This window comes from Phaenicophaeus curvirostris, chromosome 5, assembly GCF_032191515.1.
Source record: "Phaenicophaeus curvirostris isolate KB17595 chromosome 5, BPBGC_Pcur_1.0, whole genome shotgun sequence".
Lineage (NCBI taxonomy): Eukaryota > Metazoa > Chordata > Aves > Cuculiformes > Cuculidae > Phaenicophaeus > Phaenicophaeus curvirostris.
Window position 1 is genome coordinate 64,601,149 of NC_091396.1, and position 21,977 is coordinate 64,623,125.

The following is a 21,977-nucleotide window of genomic DNA, read 5'->3' on the forward strand; positions in this document are numbered from 1 at the left end:
AGGGGGGCAGGGGGCGTGGTCAGGGGGCAGGGGGCGTGTCCCGGCCCGTGGCGCGAAGCGGCCCCATGGACGCGGATTTGGCGCGGCGGCGCGCGGGCCGCGCGTTCCGGCTGCGCGGGTTCCTGCTGCGGGCGTGAGTACCGGGGGGGGGACCGGGACGGTGCCGACCTGCCTCCTGCCCCGCTGCCCTGCCCGCTCCCCTGCTCGCTCTTGCGCCCGTCCCGGTGCCCACTCCTACACCCAGTACTCTGGTGCTGCTCCAGTGCCCGCTCCAGTGCCCATTCCAGTACCCGCCCTGCTACCTGCTCCGCTGCTCCATGCTGTGCCTGCTCTGGTGCCCATTCTGGTACCCACAGCGCTACCGCCGGTGCCCATTCTGGTACCACTCCGGTGCCCGCTTTGGTGCCTCCTGCAGTGCCCACACCAGTGCCCACTCCGGTGCCCGCTCTGCTCCCCATTCTGGTACCACTCTGGTGCCCACTCCGGTTGCTGCTCTGGTGCCCATTCTGGTACCCACATCACTGCCTCCTCCAGTGCCCACTCTGGTGCCCACTCCAGTTGCCACTACGGTGCCCATTCTGGTACCCACGTCACTGCCAGCTCCAGTGCCCCCTCCGGTGCCCCCCTCTGGTGCCCACTCTGCTCCCCATTCTGGTACCACTGTGGTGCCCACTCAAGTGCCCACTCTGGTGCGCATTCTGGTGCCCACTCCGATGCCCACTATGGTACCACTCCGGTGCCCACTCTGTTGCCCACTCCAGTTGCTGCTCTGGTGCCCATTCTGGCACCCAACGTCACTGCCTCCTCCGATGCCTGCTCTGGTGCCCCCTCCAGTGCCCACTCTGCTCCCCATTCTGGTACCACTCCGGTGCCCACTCTGGTGCCCACTCGAGTACCACTCTAGTACCACTCTGGTGCCTACTCTGGTACCCACTCCGGTGCCCACTCTGGTACTACTCCAGTGCCCACTCTGGTGCCCACTCTGGTTGCCGCTCCAGTGCCCATTTTGGTACCCACATCACTGCCTGCTCCGGTGCCGGCTCCAGTGCCCACTTCGGTGCCCCCTCCGGTGCCCACTCTGCTCCCCATTCTGGTACCAGTGTGGCGCCGATTCTGGTGCTCATTCTGGTGCCCGCTCCGGTGCCCACTCTGGTGCCCACTCTGTTACCCACATCACTGCCTCCTCTGGTGCCTGCTCCAGTGCCCATTCTGGTACCACTCCAGTGCCCACTCCGGTTGCCTCTCCAATGCCCATTTTGGTACCCACATCACTGCCTGCTCCAGTGCCTGCTCCGGTGCCAGCTCCAGTGCCCACTCCAGTGCCCACTCTGGGTGCCGCTCCGATGCTCATTCTGATAGCCACATCAATGCCTCCTCCGGTGCCTGCTCCAGTACCCACTCTGGTGCCCACTCCAGGTGCTGCTCTGGTGCCGCTCTGGTGCCTGCATCAGTGCCCCCTCCAGTGCCCATTCCTTTCACAGCTCTGGTACCTGCTTTTCCACCTGCTCCGGTGCCCGCTCTGGTACCCACATCACTACGTCCTCCAGTGCCAGGTTGGTGCCTGTTCCCGTACCGGCTCCAGCCCCTGTGCCGGTCCCCACTCCGATGCCCACTCCGGTATCCGGATGGCGTAATCGCAAGTCCCTGCTTTCAGGGGAAGATTGGGCCAGGTGGTCTCCAGGTGCCTCTTCTAACGTGGACTTTTCTGTAATCCTGTGAAAAAGCTGTTCCCAGGGAGAGTAGTGAAGCGCCAGGACAGGACCGAGGGGTGTTCGAAGCGAACAGCGCTGTGAGCAGTGACTGGCCTGCACTGTTGGAGCAGAAAGATGGAGCAGGGGACCCTAGAGGTCCCTTCGGACCAGAGTCTCTCTGAAGAAGAGGCTCTCTGCACCTCCCTCTTATCTTCAATGTTTGCAGCTCTGATGGTTTCCTTTCTTTGGCTTAAACTATTGCAGTATTGCACAGTAGTAATTAGTTCTCCTTTTTTAATCACAAGCCGTTTAGTGATCATAGAATTATAGAATAGTCTGGGTTGGAAGGGACCTCAAAGCCCATCCAGTTCCAACCCTCTGCCATGGGCAGGGGCACCTCCCACTGGATCAGGTTGCTCCGAGCCCCATCCAGCCTGGCCTTGAACACCTCCAGGGATGGGGCCCGTCTGCTAAAACTGGCACAGTTTGTATAAACTGTAATGAATATTGATTGCTGTTTGAGCTGACTTTCTTAATTGGAATTAGGGATGCTCTGAAATATCTTACCGAAGCTCTGCAGTCTGTCAGTGAAGTAGAACTTGATGATGTGATTGAAAATGTCATCGATGCCATTGAAAAACAGCCTTGTAAGTAAACAGTTTCTTTTTCTTAAGCTTACTGTGTTGATCCTGTGCGTATAACGTTAGTTTATAATGTTTAGACAAAGACAGAGCTCCTGGCAGCATGTTGTGCTCCAAGGTGTCATTCTATTCTACCAAGTTGATCAAAATAAATACATTTCATGACATTTTGTTCAATGCTGAAGTTTGTAACATCAGCAAAAGGTATCTGTGCTATTTAAGAAGTTGGCAGCTGGGTATCTTTTCCAAAAGCAGCAATTTTTTCCAGCTCCACTTACTCAGAGCATTTGGGCCAGTTTCTACAGATGCCTTTGGGTCCAAACCTGTCATTTTAAATACTAAAATGAGCCAAAGAAATAGTGGTAAGTTAATTCACTTGTTATTCAGCAGTCCAGGTCCAGAAAAGGATTCGGTTTGTGATCTTAGGAGCCTCCCTGTCACTGTAAGAAGGAAACAGTTGCATTCCTTCTTTCAGAGATCCCTGCCCTTGCAGGGGAGGGAGATGAAGCGCACTGATGTAATGGTCCAAGGTATTAACATAAACTGACAGAGGACAGAGTTTAACTGTCCCTGGATGGTCTTGGAAGCAGCAAGGCAGATGTTTGCTGACTGGAGCTGCTGGGAACTAGGAAACTTGAGATCGCTTCCAGATTTTGGCTGAGGAGATTCAAATCCATATAAACATGATCTAAAGTAAATCCTAGGCCTTAAGTGAGTTCAGGAAACGTGCCCAGCAAATTTAAATCAAGGGTGGGTACGTGCTTGCTTCACAGTTTTACTGGAGCACAGACTGCAGAAGTTATGGCTTTGTATCCTTACTTTAGCTGTGAGATAACAGGTCGTAGCTGATCAAACAGGGAATAAAAGCAGATTGAGAAGCCCCAGAGCCAATGTAGTATGCACAGTCGGTGCCCTCGCCAGCGCTGATCATTGTCCGAGGTGGAATTCTGTGCTGTACATTCCCGTATGGTTCCCCTAGGGTCCATGAGTTGTTTGAGGTCAATGGTGGAGATGCAATTCAGACATTCCACTCTCCCCTGTGATTCCTGCTGGCTGCCTTCGTGCCCTTTCTGCTCTGCTGTTCGTCACTGTCATACAGGAGCAGTGATTACAAGTCCCATACCCTGAGCAGGGAGCTCCAGGGTAGGTTTTCATAGACTGCTTTCTGTTCCAGGAACCTATTTAGGCTGATGGAGTCCTTTTGTGAATCTGCACTGATTGCTTTTCCCTTGAAATTCAGCCAGACATAAGTATTTTGCAGTATTTAATTTCAATTATTAGTTTAAATCCATAAAGACAACCATGTGCCTATCTCCAGGTCTATGTGAATATTTATTTATGGCACAAATCTCTGCAATAAGGGCAATGGGGACAGTGAAGGGGCTGGAGAACAGGGTTATGAGAAGCAGCTGAGGGACCTGGGGTTGTTTAGCCTGGAGAAAAGGAGGCTGAGGGGAGACTTCATCGCTCTCTGCAGCTCCCTGAAAGGAGGTTGTGGTGAGGTGGATGCTGGTCTCTTCTCCCAAATGACAGGCAATAGAATGAGAGGAAATGGCTTCAAGTTATGTTAGGGGAGGTTTAGACAAGATGTTGGGGAGAATTTCTTCACGGAAAGGGTTCTCAGGCCGTGGCACAGGCTGCCCAGGGAGGTGGTGGAGTCCCCATCCCTGGAGAAATTTAGAAGACAGGCAGATGAGGTGCTCAAGGATCTGGTTTAGTCGTGGACAGGTGCAGTTGGACTCAATAATCTCAAAGGTTTTTCCCAACAAAGCGATTCTGTGATTCTGTCATAATGTTCTGGAACAAAAATAACCTCCAGAATGCAAAAATTCCAATCTGACACATTTGCAGCATGTTTGGCAGCTTTGCATGAACTATAATTATCTGGTTCTCCATGTTTAGTGAATTAATGGTGGGGGCAGTGTGTGAGGGATATTTTTTCACCCTCAGCGTGAAGAATTTCTTCCTAATGTCTTATCTAAATCTTCCCCCTTCCAATTTAAAGCCATTCCCCATTGTCCTGTCCCTGCACACCCTGATCAGGAGCCCCTCCCCAGCTTTCCTGCAGCCCCTTTCAGTGGTGGGAGCTGCTTTAAGGTCTCCCTGAAGCCTTCTCCTCTCCAGGCTGAGCAACCCCGACTCTCAGCCTGTCCTCATAGCAGAGGTGCTCCAGCCCTTGCATCATCTCTGTGGTCTCCTCTAGAGCTGTTCCAACAGTTCCTTCTTCTTATGTTGGGGATTATTTGTGCAATATACCACTCTGAACCTTTTCTGTAAAACATTTGAGCACCACTAACGTTCTTCCTTACCACTTTCCATAGGTTGCAGCCCTAAACCTTTGCTATTTCCTTTTCAGTGTCATCTAATATGGTTGAACAGTCCATGGTGGAAGCAGCCATCCAGGAATGCAGCCAGGCGTCAGATGAAACTATGTATGGTGATGTTATTTTTCTGTTTGATGTTTATGGGAGTTGGTTTGTGTTCCCTTATGTCCTCTTGGGAAATAAATGGCAGTGGTACACGTGCTGTAATTACTTTGTGCTTTTGTCTCCCTGGTACTGTCTTTGAAGGCTTGTTTTGTTCCTTCCTAAAAAATTTGTTTTCAGGGATAGGCCTGAGATTCTAAATATAAAGCCGATGTTCTGGAATTAAAATACAGCCTGGGAGACGACAGCATTGAGAGCAGCCCTGAGGGAAGGACCCGGGGCTGCTCACTGATGAGGAGCTCAATGTGAGCTGGCAATGTGCCCTCGCAGCCCAGAAACCAACTGTGTCCTGAGCTGCATCAAAAGCAAAGTGGCCAGTAGGAGAGGGAAGGGATTCTGCCCCTCCGCTCTTGTGAGACCTCATCTGGAGCTGTGTGTTCAGTTCTGGAATTCTCTACTTAAGAAGGATAAAAAGCTGTTGACATGGGTCCAGAGGAGGCCATGAAGATGATGAACCCCAACTCTCTCAGCATGTCCTCATACACGAGGTGCTTCAGCTGTCGCATCATCTTCGTGGCCTCGTCTGGGCTTGCTCCAACAGATCCATGTCCTTCTTGTGCTGAATGATGGGACATATCAACTTGATTAACAATGAAGAGTTTTGTGTGCCCATTGTTTAACCCTGTTCATGTTAACCATGCCAAGGCTCTTCTGTTGTTAAAAAAGACAGCAGGGCATGATAAGGGAAGGAGATGTACCCCTCTCACATTTCTAAATGAACTTGTGAAGGGTTTCTTTTCTTGAATTAGAAGGTGCAGTAGCATCCAGTAGGTGTATTTATGTGGGAGAGAGGATGTTAACGCAGGGTGACAGTGGACAAAGGAATATAATTTTATTGAGCATGTTTTGTTACTGTTTGTTTCCTCTGCTTCAGATAAAGATGTAAATGTATTCTTATTTCAGAGAAAATGTTTTCAACATTATTGGAGCCTTCGACATTCCACGTTATATTTATAATTCGGAAGGAAAGAAGTTTCTACCGTAAGTCTTGCATATTTTAAGTTTCGACCACTTCTTTTTTTAAGAAAAAAATCCTCTATTTCTGTACAGTTAAAAAGCTGTTTTCTGATCTTTCCCTCTTGCATCTGCTCATAGAGTCACAGAATCGTGGAACGGGTTGGGTTGGAAGGGACCTCAAAGCCCATCCAGCCCCACCTCCTTCCATGGGCAGGGACACCTCCCACTGGATCAGGGGCTCCAAGCCCCATCCAGCCTGGCCTTGAACACCTCCAGGGATGGGGCAGCCACAGCTTCCCTGGGCAACCTGGGCCAGGGCTTCCCCAGCCTCACTGTGAAGAAATTTCTCCTTATGACCAGTCTAAATCTGCTCCTCTCCAGTTTATACCCATAGTGGAACTGGATGATCTCTAAAGTCCCTTCCAACCCAAACTATTCTATCCTTCTAACCAAGGTGGGATTCTATGATTCTATGATAAATGTAGTTTTTGTTGATTTTCTCACATTTGGCTGCTTAATTTTTGTTTCTTAATAAATTTGCTCTGTCGGTTGCATGGATTTATTTCTTATACTCTAGCTTGCTGCTCCTTGCAGCCCTGGGGGATTCCTAAGGAGAGCTGCAAAAGAAAATTAGGATCCCCAGGCTGGAGAAGGGAAGAAGCAGTTGGAGGAATCAGTGGTAGATGTCTGCTAGCTGCAGATTTTCCCTGTGACAGCAAGGGGCCCAGGCTGCTGCGCCACAAGTTGTCCTTGTTTTTGGAAAGCTTTGAGTGGTGTTAGCAGAGGAAGGGACAGTGGTGTTCACTGTGAGGGGTTGCAGCAGCTTTCATGTCATGTGCAGCTTATTTTCTGCCCTTGCTCCTTGATTCTACCGGTCCAGCAAAATCAAGCAGGAGGGGTTTAATTCCAGTGCCATTTCCAGGCTATCAGAAGCAGAGAATGCCATGAAGACAATCTGCTAACCAAGAGGAAGAGTTCATGGCTAGGAGTTCATGATTCTCTTGGTCACAGCCACTTAAAAGACATAATTGCTTTTTTAAAGACTGATTTCTGCAGAGCCCCATTCAGGCAGGAACATAAATCTCAGGACCTGTGAGTGAGAGGGAAATGAAATGGATGTAGCCTTGAAGATGCAGAAACACGGGATCCCTCACAGAAATCTTCCTCGCTGAGCAGATAAATTATGCAGTCGTGTTACAGCTTTACAGCCTCCTACAACTCTTAGATCAATAAATCATTTTTGTGTGTGGAAGGTACATTTTTTTTAATCTTGCCTGTATTAAACTTCTTGCAGGCTGTCGATGACCAACCTCCCCGCACCAAATTTATTTGGGACTGCCAGAGATAAAGCAGAACTGTTTCGGGAACGCTACTTCATCTTACAGCAGGTCAGGAAAAGCTTTGCTTTGTTTGACAATATCCACAAATAAAATGGTGGTTTTTATATTCTCACATGCACAGCAGCGCTTTGTGTTGAGGTGCTTGTGTGAGGTATGATTTAAATAAAATGGGAATTAAATAAAATGAGAGCAGAAGGGAAAACTTTTGCAATGCATTTTCTTCAGGCTCTCTGTTAGTAAAACCTAAATTACTTATTTTTAGCAGGTCCTACCTTGAAGAGAGTGCCTGCTCTTTTCTTTACAGTCAGCATTTAACACAGTTTACTTCCCTTGCTCTCCTGCCCCTTCCTCCCAGGTAGTCACGAATACCTTCCTTTAAAAGCATTACAGATGCTTTGCTGTTACTCTTTGGGCTTGTTTTTGTCCCCTATTATTGATCATCTCTTTCTCAGAAGCAAATTCTTGTCAAAAGAACCGATTCTGCTCAACAAATTAAACATTGCTGGCTAAAATAGAGAACTTGAAAAACTGTTTTGTGTAGTGGTGAAGTGGCTTTTTGACAGAGCCCATTTAGTTTTAAACTGGATTAATTCAATTTTGGTTTCTGCAGAGGACTCACAGGCACGAGTTGTTCACTCCTTCAGTAATTGTTGCTCATCCTGATGACAGCGGGAGCAAGTTCCAGGTAAAAAAGCTGAGGTATTTTTCCTTGCAGAGGGAGCTGCATTTGTGTCACACTTTAAAGCAGTATTAGCTCCCTAGTGGCATTTCAGTTTTACATCCAATATGGGTAATCAACTGTAATGAGTTGTTATCAATCATTTTTAGCCTGTGGGTCAAAAATGCCGTTATTTGGCTCAGATCAGCTGCTGACCAAGCTGCTCAAAGGCAGCTGTGAAACACAAGAGAAACGTGGCTTCCAGACAGGGAAGAACATTAACCATTCACCCTGTTACACTTTGCCTTCCTGGCTTTTTTCTTTCGTAAGCACTAAATTCAGAAACCTACAATTGAAGGAGGTCAGAACTTTAGTCCATTCTGTTCTTCCCACTTCAGCTTTCTCACGTTAAATACTCTTGCTATGTTATACAGTTACTATATTCTTCTAAAAAGAGATGAAAGTGTGTGTGCGTGAGTGTGGTGTCACCTGCGCCGCTCTGGAGGGTTCTCTGTCCTCAAGCTAAGGTTCTTCCATTAAAGTCACTACTCTTCTGGTCCTGTGGTTCCAATTGGATCGTGCTGAGGATCCTCTTACTATAACTGAAATTCTTAGGCAAGATCAGGAATTGCCACTTGCTTGATCCTATTTTCATCCATGTGTAAGCAAAATAATCACAATAAATATTTACTTGCTCACAGTTTTTAGCATCCACAACTGCATATCTTTCTGTAAACTGTGCTACATTTGCCATTCAGAAAAGAGTCCCTGAGTTTTGTAATGGGCCTGAATTCTCTCAGAGCTCATCTGTCTGTTTATGTAAACACACGTGCCGTGTGGTGCTTTGTCTTATTGCTTAAGAAAAGATAGAGAGTTTGATTTAATTTTTATTTGCTTTTTGGTTTTTTGCCTTTGGTTACAGCTTAAAACAGTAGAAACTCTGTTGGGCAATACAGCTAAAGTGGGCGAAGTGATTGTGCTGGGGATGATAACTCAGCTCAAGGAGGTAAGTTGCATTTTATTGCAGAGTTTCTTAGCCACCATTCATCCCGTGGTGTATTAGAATGTGAGGAGGCTTAAATATCTCACTGCTTTATCCTGTCGTATGTCAGTGGGAGAGCCCCCGTCAGCGTCAGTGGCGCAAGAGCCCTTCCCTAAGAGGAGATTTTTCCACAGGCAGTGGATGTTGGCAGCCAGATTCAGTTCCATTTTCTAGGGATGCCCCTTGGAATGCCGGCGCTTCCCCTGGCTGTGTTTGGACGTGCTGTTGCGCTGAACTGTGATTGTAGGGGAGCCCCAGCGACCCAGAGTGCTGTAGCTTAAAGGGAAGGTGGTGATACACCTACCATAACGTCCTACAAGTAACTACTACCTACAAGTCTTGTGAGGAGCGGCTGAGGGACCTGGGGGTTTTCAGCCTAGAGAAGAGGAGGCTGAGGGGAGACCTCAGTGTCTACAGCTCCCGGAAAGGAGGTTGTGGAGAGATGGGTGCTGGGCTCTTCTCCCAAGTGACAGGCAATAGGATGGAAGGAAATGGCCTCAAGCTGCACCAGGGCAGGTTCAGATTGGACATGTGGACAAATTTGTTCACCCAAAGGGTTCTCAGGCACTGGCAGAGGCTGCCCAGGGAGGTGGTGGAGTCCCCATGCCTGGAGGGGTTTATAAGACAGGCAGATAAGGTACTGAGGGATGTGATTTAGTACTGGACAGGTACAGTTGACCTTGATGATCTCAAAGGTCTTTTCCAACCTAGCAATTCTGTGATTCTATAACTGCATTGTTTTCAGTTCTGCCCGTGTCTTCTAAGCTCACAGGGTTAAAACTGGCTAATTTCTGAATGCTGGCCAATAGGTGCTCCTGTTTGAAGTGTTTGTGTGTTTAGGTATATTTTGCTTTATTCATTCGTCCTGTTTTTTAGGGGAAGTTTTTCCTGGAAGACCCTACCGGCGTCGTCCAGCTCGACCTTAGCAAAGCAATATCCTTTTTCTGTGATGTAAGAGACTTCCTATAGACCTGAAGAGCTGCAGACTGAATAACAAATCAATTCTGACCACTACAAATTATGTACTGAGAACCGCAGCTCTATCTTTTTCCTTCTTTTCAAGTTACTTGGTCGCTGCAGCTCAGCGCCCTTTCAGAGAGTCTGTTAGGACAGGGTTTATTCCTCCTGGTGGAAGCTGAGCGTGTTCCTGTTTGCAGGTTCTTTGAGCTCACCAGCTCCGCAGCTGGGTGATCGCCTGGCTCTGAAGGCAGCCTGTGAACTTCCAGTGCTGTCCACATCTACCGCACCAGCTGGAAAGTGAACTGGGGCAAATGAACTACTTTAAGAGTCCTGATTTAAGAAAATATATTTCTTAACTTTTCTGCACCAGTTCCACAGTGGTTTGTACACCGAATCATGCTTTGTGTTGGCAGAAGGTAAAGCAGACTGGTTTTCTTTGCTTGTGATAAGTTGTTCTGTTGCTGCAGTTCTGTGTCTGTCAGATGTGGCTGAACAGCCACATCTCGCGTCGGTGAGGTTTGCAAGTAAACTTTTTGGCCAGGAGCCTCTTCAGTTACATTGTGGGCTCTGGAGGCAAAGGACAGAGGACTGAGGGTTTCAGTGATCATGATGGAATGCGTTGGGTTGGAAAGGACCTCAGAGCCCATCCAATTCCAACCACCTGCCAAGGGAAGGAACACCTCCCACTGGATCAGATTGCTTCAGTCCCCTTCCAACCTGACCTTGAATGTTTCTAGGAACAGGGCATCCAGCCTCTGGGAAACCTGGGCCAGGACCTTACAACCCTCAGTGCAAAAAACTTCTTCCTAATGCCTACTCTAAACCTGTTCTCTTTCAGTTTAAAACCATTACCCCATGTCCTCTTGCTACAAGCCCTCCTAAAACATCTTTCTTATCAGCACACTTTCAGTGTTGAAAGGCTGCAATAAGGTCTCCTTGGAGCCTTCTCTTCTCCAGGCTGAACACCCCCAAGTCTCTCAGCCTGTCCTCATATGGGAGGTGCTCCAGACATTTGAGCATTTTTGTGGCCTCTTCTGGTCTCACTCCAACAGCTCCATGTTCTTCCTGTGCTGTGGGCTCCAAAGCTGCACACAGGACTCCAGGTGGAGTCTCACCAGAGCAGAGCAGAGGGGTAGAATCCCCTCCTATCCTGCTGGCCACGCTGCTTTGGATGCAGCCCAGGACACGGTTGGTTTCTGGGCTGTGAGCGCACGTTGCTGGATCATGTGGAGCTTCTCACCCTTTCGCACCCCAAGTCCTTCTCCTCAGGGCTGCTCTCAATCACGTCGTCCCCCAGCCTGTATCAATACTGAGTTTGATGAAGACTTCTCTGGGCCCCTCTTCTTATTCTGCCCTCTGTCCCTCTATTGTGATACCTCACCTGGAGTCCTGTGGAATCTGGAATCCTCAACATAAGAAGGAGATGGAGCTGTTGGAATGGGAGAGGAGGCTACAAGGATGATCCGAGGGATGGAGCACCTTCCAGATGAGGACAGGCTGAGAGAGTTGGGGTTGTTCAGCCTGGAGAAGAGAAGGCTCCAAGGAGACCTTAGAGCAACCTTGCAGTACCTGAAGGAGCTACAAGAAAGCTGGGGAGGGACTGTTCACAAAGGCTTGTGGTGATAGGACAAAGGGCAGCGGATATAAACTGGAGAGGAGCAGATTTAGACCGGACATAAGGAGGCATTTCTTCGCGGTGAGGCTGGGGAGGCCCTGGAACAAGTTGCCCAGAGCAGTGGTGGCTGCCCCATCCCTGGAGGTGTTCAAGGCCAGGCTGGATGGGGCTTGGAGCCCCTGATCCAGTGGGAGGTGTCCGTGCCCATGGCAGGGGGGTTGGAACTGGATGGGCTTTGAGGTCCCTTCCAATCCAAACTAATCTATAATTCTATGATTCTCTGGGCCAGGGCCAGCAAAAATGATTCCTGTTCCCCTACATCCTTACTCACTTGGATTGAGAAGATTCTTTACATGGCTGAGCAGCAAAGAAGTGACAGGAGTTAAAAAATAGCTGTTTTCTTGCTCAGCCTGTTGTCTGGATGATTCCCTGATCTGGTTCCCCACGGAGCAGCGCAGGGACTGGGGCTATTGCACGTGATGGGTTGGTGGAGGCTGGGAAGAGCTATGCAGCACGGCTGCCAATACTGAGTAATGTCTGGGACATGGCGTTGTTAGAGAAACTGAAGGTTATTTTGTTGTTAAAAAACCTCTTAGGTTGGTATGAAGATGAAGTTTTTCATGTGAACGCGTTTGGATTTCCACCTACTGAGCCTTCTGCTACCACGAGGTATGAAGCCGGCTCTTGGCAGCCTCACCCTGTGTTTTGTTATGGGCTTCTAAGCAAGCACGTGGTTATTTCATAATGTCTGTGACATCAAAGTGTGTGGTTCTTCCCCCTCTCCAAGTGCTTCCAAGTAAATAGGATTTTAAGGAAGCATTTCTGAGACTTGTTGGTTTCTTTGGATCAGTGTGGTTTCTGCATATTAATGACCATTGAGATCCCAGCCCCTCTCCATTGCAACTGTTACATGGGAATAAGAAAATCCTTGGTGCTCAAAGAATGTATGTGGGAAAGAACCCAGGATAAATATTCCCCTGAGATAATCTGTCAAATTAAGGCAGGGCAGCAGCCCTGTTTTGTGTCTGGGTGACTGCCATTTCACTATGAATTTCCACATAGAATTATGGAATAGTTTGGGTTGGAAGGGACCTCAAAGCCCATCCCGTTCCACCCCCTGCCATGGGCAGGGACACCTCCCACTGGATCAGGTTGCTCCAAGCCCCATCCAACCTGGCCTTGAACCCCTCCAGGGATGGGGCAGCCACCACTGCTCTGGGCAACCTGGGCCAGGGTCTCCCCACCCTCAGCGTGAGAAATTTCTTCATGACATCTCATCTAAATCTTCCCCCTTCCAATTTAAAGCCATTCCCCATTGTCCTATCACTTCAGGCCCTTGTAAACAGCCCCTCCCCAGCTTTCCTGGAGCCCCTTTCAGCACTGGAAGCTGCTCTCAGGTCTGCTCGCAGCCTTCTCTTCTCCAGGCTGAACAACCCCAGCGCTCTCAGCCTGTCCTCGTACGGGAGGTGCTCCAGCCCTTGCATCGTCTTGAAATCATATTGATCATCCATGAAGTACTGGATGATGGTCGATACTATCTGGCCAGCCATCATCATCATCATCAAAATGACTGTAGTGAGTCATAATCAAAACTGTTTGGGAAGAAAGCAGAACTAACTGAATATTGTGATGATGCAGAGCCTTCTATGGGAATGTGAACTTCTTCGGAGGCCCTTCGTCTGCTTCAGTAAAGGCTTCTGCGAAACTAAAGCAGCTGGAGGATGAAAATGAAGATGCCATGTTTGTGTTTCTGTCTGATGTGTGGTTGGACCAAGCAGAGGTACTGGAAAAGCTGCACACGATGTTTTCAGGTAGGTGAGAGCTCCTTTGCCTCTGAGCCTTGCTTTAGGAAATTTCATCCTAAAGTCTAGTCTAGATTGTCCCCCTTCCAATTTAAAGCCATTCCCCATCGTCCTATCACTCCAAGCCCTTGGAAAAAGTCCCTCCTCAGCTTTCCTGTAGGCCCCTCTAGATCCTTGAAGCAAACTGAAGATTGGAAATGCTGAAGTGATAAAGGAACTGTGGTTAAAAGGGACTGTGAGGTTAAAACACTGAACTTGCTGGCAAAGATGCGTAAGCTGCATTCCCTGATTTGAGACATTTTTTATGAGGCAAATAATGAGCTTCATGATTATAAATTAAGAACAATCATAGCTGAGTAGAATAATAAGGAAAACAATATTGCTGAGCCCTTTCTCTAGTATAAATAATTCTGTCCTGTTCACCAGCTGGATGGAAAAATAGCAAAGTAAATCTAAGCCTGATACTGCACGTTGGGAAAATGGGGAGTAACTGGGAGCGGGAGATGAGTGCTGGAGTAAATGCTTTTATTTTTACAAAGGCAGGTAGTGACAGGACGAGAGGTAATGGGTATAAACTGCAGAGGGGCAGATTTAGACTGGACATAAGGAGGAATTTCTTCGCATTAAGGGTGGTGAAGCCCTGGAACAAGTTGCCCAGACAGGTGGTGGCTGCCCCATCCCTGGGGATGTTCAAGGCCAGGTTGCATGGGGCTTGAAGCCCCTGATCCTGTGGGAGGTGTCCGTGCCCATGGCAGGGGAGTGGAATATGATGACCTTTAAGGTCCGTTCCAATTCAAACCATTCTATGATTGTATGATTTCTCCCTTAGGGATGAGAAGCAGGTTTCTTTTTTAACTATTTTCTGTATTTCTGGGTGATCACTGGTATTGTGAGGATTCATCAGTCTTACAACGCTCAGGCAATTCCAGTTGCTCTTGCTTTTTGATGCCAAAGAGGGAGTTAAATGTTGGTAGAAGCCTTGCATTGCAATGATGCACGGATGTTAATAATAACCCCTTTCTTCCTACTCCCCATTTTTCTTTTTAAGGACAGAGTACATGTTGAATTGTATTGTTTATTATAATTGTACTTTGTGTAATTACATGACCGGGTCAGCAGTTGGATACACATGGACAGTGTTGTGGGAACTGGGCCTGTAAATAGCAGAGGGCTCCCTTGAAGTGACATTTCTACACTGCCATCACCGCTTTTAATCTAACAAAAGCTGGTATGAAGAAAAGAGTTCTCGTGTACCAACAGCAGCAGAGCTCGAAGAGCTTCTTTCAGACTCTATTTTCCAAGGAACAGATTGAAGGATTATGGATACTGGTGTGAATGGATGTTATACTCACAGGTACTCTCTTTTCCCAGGTTATTCTGCTGCACCTCCAACCTGCTTTTTCTTTTGTGGAAACTTTTCATCTGCACCATATGGAAAAAATCAAATCCAGTCACTGAAAGGTAGGGAAGTCTTTGTATGCAGTTGGACATGAGGGGGTTTTTCAGCCTGGAGAAGAAAAGTCTCCAAGGAGACCTTAGAGCAGCTTTCCAGGACTGAAAGGGGCTGCAGGAAAGCTGGGAGGGGTTTTCTAAAAGGGTCTGGCGTGATAGGATGAGAGGGAATGGCTTCAAACTGGAAGGAGGAGGATTTAAATGAGACATTAAGAAGAAATTTTTCACGCTGAGGGCTGTGAGGCACTGAACAGGTTGCCTAGAGCAGTGGTGGCTGCCCCATCCCTGGAGGTGTTCAAGGCCAGGCTGGATGGGGCTTGGAGCAACCAGATCCAGTGGGAGGTGTCCCTGCCCCTGGCAGGGGGTGGAACTGGATGGGCTTTGAGGTCCCTTCCAACCCAAACCATTCCATGATTCTGAGATTAAATTAAAAGAATGGTGGTAAAGCAAGTAAGAGAGCAGAAAAGAAGCCCTTATTTTTGAAGTGACGCGTTTTTGTGTACTGAAATACAGAGGTGATACATTTATTACATGTTTATGGTGTTACCAGGTGTTTACATCATGGATTTTTTTCTCCTGCTCTAGGTTCCTTGAAGGCTCTTGCTGATATTATTTGTGAATATCCCAGCATCCATAAAAGGTACACAGCAAAGTGCTATGGAAAGGGCAATGTGTTCATGATGTGAAACTTTGCTTTAATTACTTTAAGAAGCTAGCAGATAACCATGTTTTCTCATTGTCATGAGCCAGCTCTGAGGCAGTGAGCTGGTCTTGTAGTTTATTTTGGGAGCAGCATAAGGCTTTGATTTTATCTGAAATAGCTTGACTATGGCAGCTGCTGTTGAGTGAGTGAAGGTTAAAGTACCTCTCCCTGGAGAATTTTCCACAAGGATTGTTGTGGCTTATGTTTCCCTGAAAGTGCTGTTTGAGTGAGCCTGTTCCACCTGGAATTCCCTTGGAGAAGAGGAGGGTGAGGCAAGACTTCATCGCTCTCTATAAGTACCTAAAAGGAGGTTGTAGTGAGGTTGGGATTGGTCTCTTCTCCCTGGTAGCCAACGACAGGACAAGAGGAAATGGCCAGGGGAGATTTAGGTTGGATACTACGAGGAATTTCTTTCCTGAAGGTGTTCTCAGGCCCTGGCAGAGGCTGCTTGGGGAGGTGGTTGAGTCCCTGTCCCTGGAGGGGTTTCAGAGATGAGGATATGTCATACCTGGAGACATGGTCTGGTGACGGACTTGGCAGGGCTGGATCGATGGTTGGACTCGATCATCTTAAAGGTCTTTTCCAAGTGAAACCATTCTATGATTCTATGAATCAGCAGGCCTCTGCCCAAGCGGTGCTGCTTTATAAACTGATGTTGAAGCTTTGATGCTGTTGTTAGTACCTACAGGTCTCTGAACCAGCCTCAGGAATGAGAAAGCATTTTCCTTCCTGTCCTTTCCCTTCGTGCACACATGGTTCTCCGTGGCTACTAGAGAACAAACCAAAGCCACGCAGTGTCCTGTAAAGGAATCTTTTATTTCTCCCTTCCTGTGTCCCTGCTCTGTGGGAGCACTGAAGAGAACTGAATCCCTTCTACAGAGATCTGAATATACATAGGGAGGTAAAACTAGGAGCAGCCAGGCTTATCCATTCTGACTTCTGATGGTTGAGTTTGCAACAGCAGCACATAAGCAGAGCTCATTGCTAGAGTGAGCCCCAAAAGCCGGAATGGCCACAGCCTGTGGCTCTCCAGCTGCGTTAGATCATAGAATCGTAGAATCATTTCATTGGAAAAGACCTTTGAGATCATCCAGTCCAACCGTCTGTGTCCACTACTAAACCAGATCCCTCAGCACCTCATTTCCCCATCTTTTAAACCCCTCCAGGGATGGGGACTCCACCACCTCCCTGGGCAGCCTCTGCCAGGGCCTGAGTCCCTTTCACTGAAGGAATTTTTCCTGATGTCCAATATGAACCTGCCCTGGTGCAACTTGAGGCCATTTCCTCTCATCCTATTGACTGTCCCTTGGGAGAAGAGCCCAGCACCCACCTCCACAACCTTCTTTCAGGTAGTTGTAGACCGTGATGAGGTCTCCCCATAGCCCCCTTTGCTCCAGACTAAACACCCCCAGGTCCCTCAGCTGCCTCTCACAACCCTTGTTCTCCAGCCATCACATTTATTGATGTGATACAGATGTGATGAGACGCAGCAGGCATGTCTCATGGGCTGTTCCTCCATCCCACGTCTCGATGGAGCTGTCACATGGTGCCACCACTGGATTATCTGGGTTCCCTGTTTGGGATTATCACTGAGTCAAGCTGGGCTGCACGCCTTGTCGGTCTCACGTCAACCCCCCTCGCACTGTGACCAGTTTCGGAGGCTTCCTCCACTTCAGTGCAGGGTGGATATGGATCTTATGCCTTAGCTGTGACGTATGTGGTCCATAAGGCCAGGAGGAGCTGTCATTCCTGCCTGGAATCATTATTTGCACGCCTTTATGGACTAAGTTATATAAATTGAATACACTGGACTCTTCACAGCAGTCGATTTGTGTTTGTTCCTGGCCCTGAAGACCCTGGTCCTGGTTCTGTTTTACCCAGGTCAGTTTGCTCTACTTTCTCACCTTTTGAGTTAAATAGTTACAGAAGGGAAGAGTCTTCATGGCTCCATCTGTTCCTGTTTATTCCAGACCTCCCCTGGCCGAAAATATTACTCAGGAATTCAGGCAGCTGGTGCCGTTTTCAGTTTTCACCACAAATCCTTGCAGGTAACAGTACAATTTACTGTGATTTTTCTTTTTTTCCCACTGAACAACTAACTTATGCGCAGGTGTAATTTTCAAAAATTACAAATTTGGGGGGAAAATCAGTATTAAATTTTTCAAATGAATATATTTCTTCACCTGCAGTAATGATAACTAGTTTAAAATACATTAAGACATAAATAATTCATTCATAAAAGGAAGTAGTGCTAAAAGCTTGATAGCAAGTGTAAAAATCCTGCTCAAAGGATCATATTTTTCCTGAATCTGGAGGGAATGAAAGGAAGATTGGAAAATACTACTCTCATTCAAATGTGCTTTTACATTTTGCTGTATAAGAGGGAGATCAGCTTTATAATCAGCTCCATGTCTTTTTTGTTTCATCCCTATTTAATTTAATAATGTTTTCCATTTAGGATTCAGTATTGCACCCAAGAAATAATTATCTTTCGCGAAGATTTGGTAAACAAAATGTGCAGAAACTGCGTCCGCTTCCCTAGCAGCAACATGGACATTCCCAGCCATGTGAGTGAGTTGTGCTCAGCGCTTCTTGATTTCTTCTTCTTATCAGCTTTTAGGGTGCTCTGATCTGCATTCTCATGTTGCAAGAGTAACCAGGAGAGACTGTAGGAAAGATCATAGAACCATAGAATGGTTTGGGTTGGAAGGGACCTCAAAGCCCACCCAGTTCCACCCCCTGCCACAGGCAGGGACACCTCCCACTGGATCAGGGGCTCCAAGCCCCATCCAGCCTGGCCTTCAACACCTCCAGTGGTGGTGGCAGCTGGTGTGTGGAGCAGGACAACTCCAAGAACTGCCAAAGGAATCGAAATCATTTAAGAATCAAATGGCTTCCTCAGTTTAGGGAAAAGAGGGTCTTGTGGTTAACTGGTACTGGGAACAAAGCCATGGGGGGAAAAAAACCCACAAAACCTAACTTCTGGGAGTGTTGGTACTTCCCGTGCTGGAGGAACAGGCAAGCAGACTGTGCAGTTTGTTGGAGAGTCTGATTGATGAAATAGTTTTGACATCTTCAAACGCTGGCTAATAAGTTTTGGAAAGGACTTAGTCTGTTTAAAAAAAATCCAACAAAAGAAGAGAGCAGCAGCCAACTGTTATAGGGGAGCTGCTAATTTACTCTGGAAATCATAAATACTCAGAGCGACCAAAACACATACACAAAACACACTTCCAGGTTCAAAGCTTCTTTATTTACCAACAAGGCATTAACATCTGCGGGAATGAGTTTGACTTGCTGAAAATGGCTCAAACTAACAATTTACATTTATCCCACAGTTCGTAAAGACTATATTATCGCAAGGACATCTGACACCGCTTCCGCTGTACGTCAGCCCCGTGTACTGGGCCTACGACTACGCCCTGAGGGTGTACCCTGTGCCAGACATGCTCGTCATTGCGGATAAATACGACCCGTTCACTGTCACCAACACTGACTGCCTCTGCATAAACCCAGTAAGACTTCCTCACACTTTACCAAAATATTAAGGGAGAACAGTCACAGCCAGGTGTCTTTTACCACTTGTATTTTCCTTACCTGAGCGAAGTATACGCTTGTCTTTACAGGGTTCGTTTCCAAGAAGTGGATTTTCATTCAAGGTATTCTACCCCTCCAACAAGACAGTGGAAGACAGGTAAATATATTCACTTTCTCACTTAAAAGAAAGTATCTTCTTATTTGCTGACCTTCTAATTATCAGGAGGAACATAGAGAAACAGTTATATAAACAGAGTCAATGTCAGTGCTGTAGCAGTTAATCACAGAATAGTTTGGGTTGGAAGGGACCCCACAGATCATCCAGTTCCCCCCTTGCGATGAGCAGGGACACCTCCCACTGGATCAGGTTGCTTAGAGCTCCATCCAACCTGGCCTTGAACATCTCCAGGGATGGGGCAGCAACCATTTACAATTACTTAGGTGTCATCCTTGGGCAGTGTAAGAAATCCAAATGCCTAGAAAGGAAATAATAAATTTAGAAATTAGTCAAATAATAATGATGAGAAGCGTGATCCAAAAGTAAAAGGAAAGATTATTGGGGAGTGCAAGGATAGGATGAGGGGAGACGGTTTTCAGCTGAAAGAGGGAAGATTGAGATGAGATCTTAGGAAGAAAAGTTTTGCTCTGAGAGTGGGGAGGCCCTGGCCCAGGTTGCCCAGGGAAGCTGTGGCTGCCCCATCCCTGGAGGTGCTCAAGGCCAGGCTGGATGGGGCTTGAAGCCCCTGATCCAGTGGGAGGTGTCCCTGTCCATGGCAAGGGGGTTGGAAATGGATGGGCTTGAAGGTCCCTTCCAACCCAAACCATTCCATGATTCTAAGATTTTCAATAACTGAGATCCAGTTGGGAAACAGATTTGATTCTGGAGATGACGCTTGTTACACAGGCTTATTACACTTATGAATAATTCTTGATTTATTTTGTGATTGCCATCAAGCCCAGGAGCCATTTTCATGCTTTGACTTCATGCGTTTTCAATCTGTATGCATTCATTCCAACTGTGGGCTTCCACTGACTAGAAAAAAGGCCAACTGCAGCACCAAAAAAAATCAAAGAGCTTAGAGCTGTGATGGAAATGTGCCTCCATTTGAAACAACGATGGCAAAACCCCCTGGGAGAAGGGCAAACTCACCTTGTCCAATTCAGTTTCATGCAACCCCTACTTTAATATAGAAAATATCACACCATAAATGCTTTAGTGTTATCAAGTCTTTCATAAATTAAGAACTGAATAGCATTGTAAAATGTCTTTGATAAAAAAACCCTAAATATTGTTTTTGTTTGTTATTTTCAGCAAGCTTCAAGGGCTGTGATTCTTTGTGAGACTGCAAAAAGGGAGAGAGGCTTTGTAAAGCCACCTGCAGCGCTGATTTGAGATGGATTGATTTTATCATGTATTACAGACTGTTTATAATAAACACCAAAGCCAGAAAGGGTGTTTTCTACACAGATAAACCTTCACAGGAAAAGATACTGGTGTCAGTTCAGATAACCGGTGTCGAATCACAGTGAAGATGACTTGGAAAAGCATAATAAAGGAAGACAAGTGGAGGAACCAGATGTGCATACACCGAACAGGAGATCTCTTTTGAATAAAAGAAGATAAAGGTTTCACCATGCTGAGTGGAACGGGTAGCTACTGCCAGTGCGTAGCTGTGTGTCCAGAGAAGGGAGTAGAGCTGGGGAAGGGTCTGGAACCCAGGGTTCTCAGAGCAGCTGAGGGACCTGGGGCTGTTTACCCAGGAGAAGAGGAGGCTGAGGGGAGACCTCATCGCTCTCTGCAGCTCCCGGAAAGGAGTTTGTAATGAGATGGGTGCTGGGCCCTTCTCCCAAGTAACAAGTAATGGAACCAGAGGAAATGGCCTCAAGCTGCCCCAGAGGAGCTTCAGGTTGGATATTAGGAAAAAAGTCTTTACTGAAAGAGCACTGAAGCCCTGGCAGAGGCTGCCCATGGCAGTGGGGGACATGGTCTAGTGGGTACAGTGGGGTTGGGCCGATGCTTGCACTTTATAATCTTGGAGGTCTTTTCCAACCTTAATGGTTCCACAATTCTAGTCATCTGTGGGAGATACTGGGCTTGGGCGTTTCTTTGGGTAGTGAACGTCTAAAGATCAGTGAGGTATTTACTGTTGGTGGGATATGACGTGTGTGCAGACTGTGCCAGGCAGACAGGGTGTGGGGAGTCAAGGGGAACAAGGACATGGCCCTTGGCAGCTTTGGCAGGAGGCTGGGAGGAGGAAATCCTCTGAAGGAGCAACCAGAATGCAGCCAGTTTGCGTGGCAGTGGCGTCTTCTACCCCAGTATCTGGGGTGGCTTTATATTCCCCCATCCCTGGAGGTGTCCCAGGCCAGGCTGGATGGGGCTTGTAGCACCTCGATCCAGTGGGAGGTGTGGATCCATGGCAGGGGTGGAACTGGATGGGCTTTGAGGTCCCTTGCACCCCAAGCCCTGCTATGATGCTACAGTGGGGCAGCCTTGTGGCAGCTGAACTGTGTCCCTTCCCAAGCCCCCTAAGGAAAACACGGCTCACGGGCATCAAGATCAGCCTGGTGCTGCTCCAAACGTGTGTAGAACTGAGGGGATGCGCAGCACCAGCTGGTTTGTCTCAGAGCCCCGGTGCAGGCACTGACACAAGCACAGGGACAGCAGGGTGAGGACTGGGAGCAGCACAAAGCCACTGACGCAAATGCAGGGCCGGGATCAGTCAGAGCGGAGTAGGGCTCTGAGGGAGAAGCCCTCTCTGTTCTCTGGGCTGCCATAACAGCGGCCGCCGGGGACAGCTTGTTCCCTCAGCACAGCCTCACCCGCCATGTTTGCTTAGCGAGCGGCAGCCTATATGCCATCTTGGTTGCTTCTGCTTGGCATAGAATCATAGAATCACCTGGTTGGAAAAGACCCACCAGATCATCGAGTCCAACCATTCCTATCAAACACTAAACCATGTCCCTCAGCGCCTCATCCACCCGTGCCTTAAACACCTCCAGGGAAGGTGACTCAACCACCTCCCTGGGCAGCCTCTGCTGGTGCTCAATGACCTTTTCCGTGAAAAATTTTTTCCTAATGTCCAGCCTGAA

The 21,977-nt window shown here is 47.7% G+C and overlaps 1 protein-coding gene across 2 annotated transcripts; it reads left to right on the forward strand.

Moving 5' to 3' along the window:
* The first annotated feature begins 54 nt into the window (after positions 1–54).
* On the forward strand, positions 55–20,484 carry POLE2 (DNA polymerase epsilon 2, accessory subunit). 2 transcript variants are annotated; one of them, XM_069856859.1, is made up of 19 exons: positions 55–133; positions 2,238–2,338; positions 4,689–4,764; positions 5,722–5,799; positions 7,070–7,163; positions 7,726–7,800; positions 8,696–8,779; positions 9,692–9,747; positions 10,142–10,191; positions 11,987–12,059; positions 13,029–13,201; positions 14,564–14,653; positions 15,230–15,284; positions 17,169–17,228; positions 17,318–17,395; positions 17,806–17,914; positions 18,686–18,862; positions 18,974–19,041; positions 20,197–20,484. In XM_069856859.1, the coding sequence occupies exons 1-19, from the start codon at positions 66–68 to the stop codon at positions 20,213–20,215; spliced, it is 1,584 nt and encodes a 527-aa protein (XP_069712960.1). In that variant the 5' UTR covers positions 55–65; the 3' UTR covers positions 20,216–20,484. The 2 variants fall into 2 exon arrangements, with proteins under 2 accessions (XP_069712960.1, XP_069712961.1); XM_069856860.1 differs by having other exon boundaries at positions 17,172–17,228.
* The last annotated feature ends 1,493 nt before the right edge of the window (positions 20,485–21,977 follow it).

Bases quoted from the DNA above. Each gene is read 5' to 3' on its own strand.
- POLE2 (XM_069856859.1), top strand. From the start codon at position 66: ATGGACGCGGATTTGGCGCGGCGGCGCGCGGGCCGCGCGTTCCGGCTG. The intron at 2,339-4,688 runs GTAAGTAAACAG...TTTCCTTTTCAG, and splicing joins TGCCATTGAAAAACAGCCTT to TGTCATCTAATATGGTTGAA. The intron at 7,801-8,695 runs GTAAAAAAGCTG...CTTTGGTTACAG, and splicing joins ACAGCGGGAGCAAGTTCCAG to CTTAAAACAGTAGAAACTCT.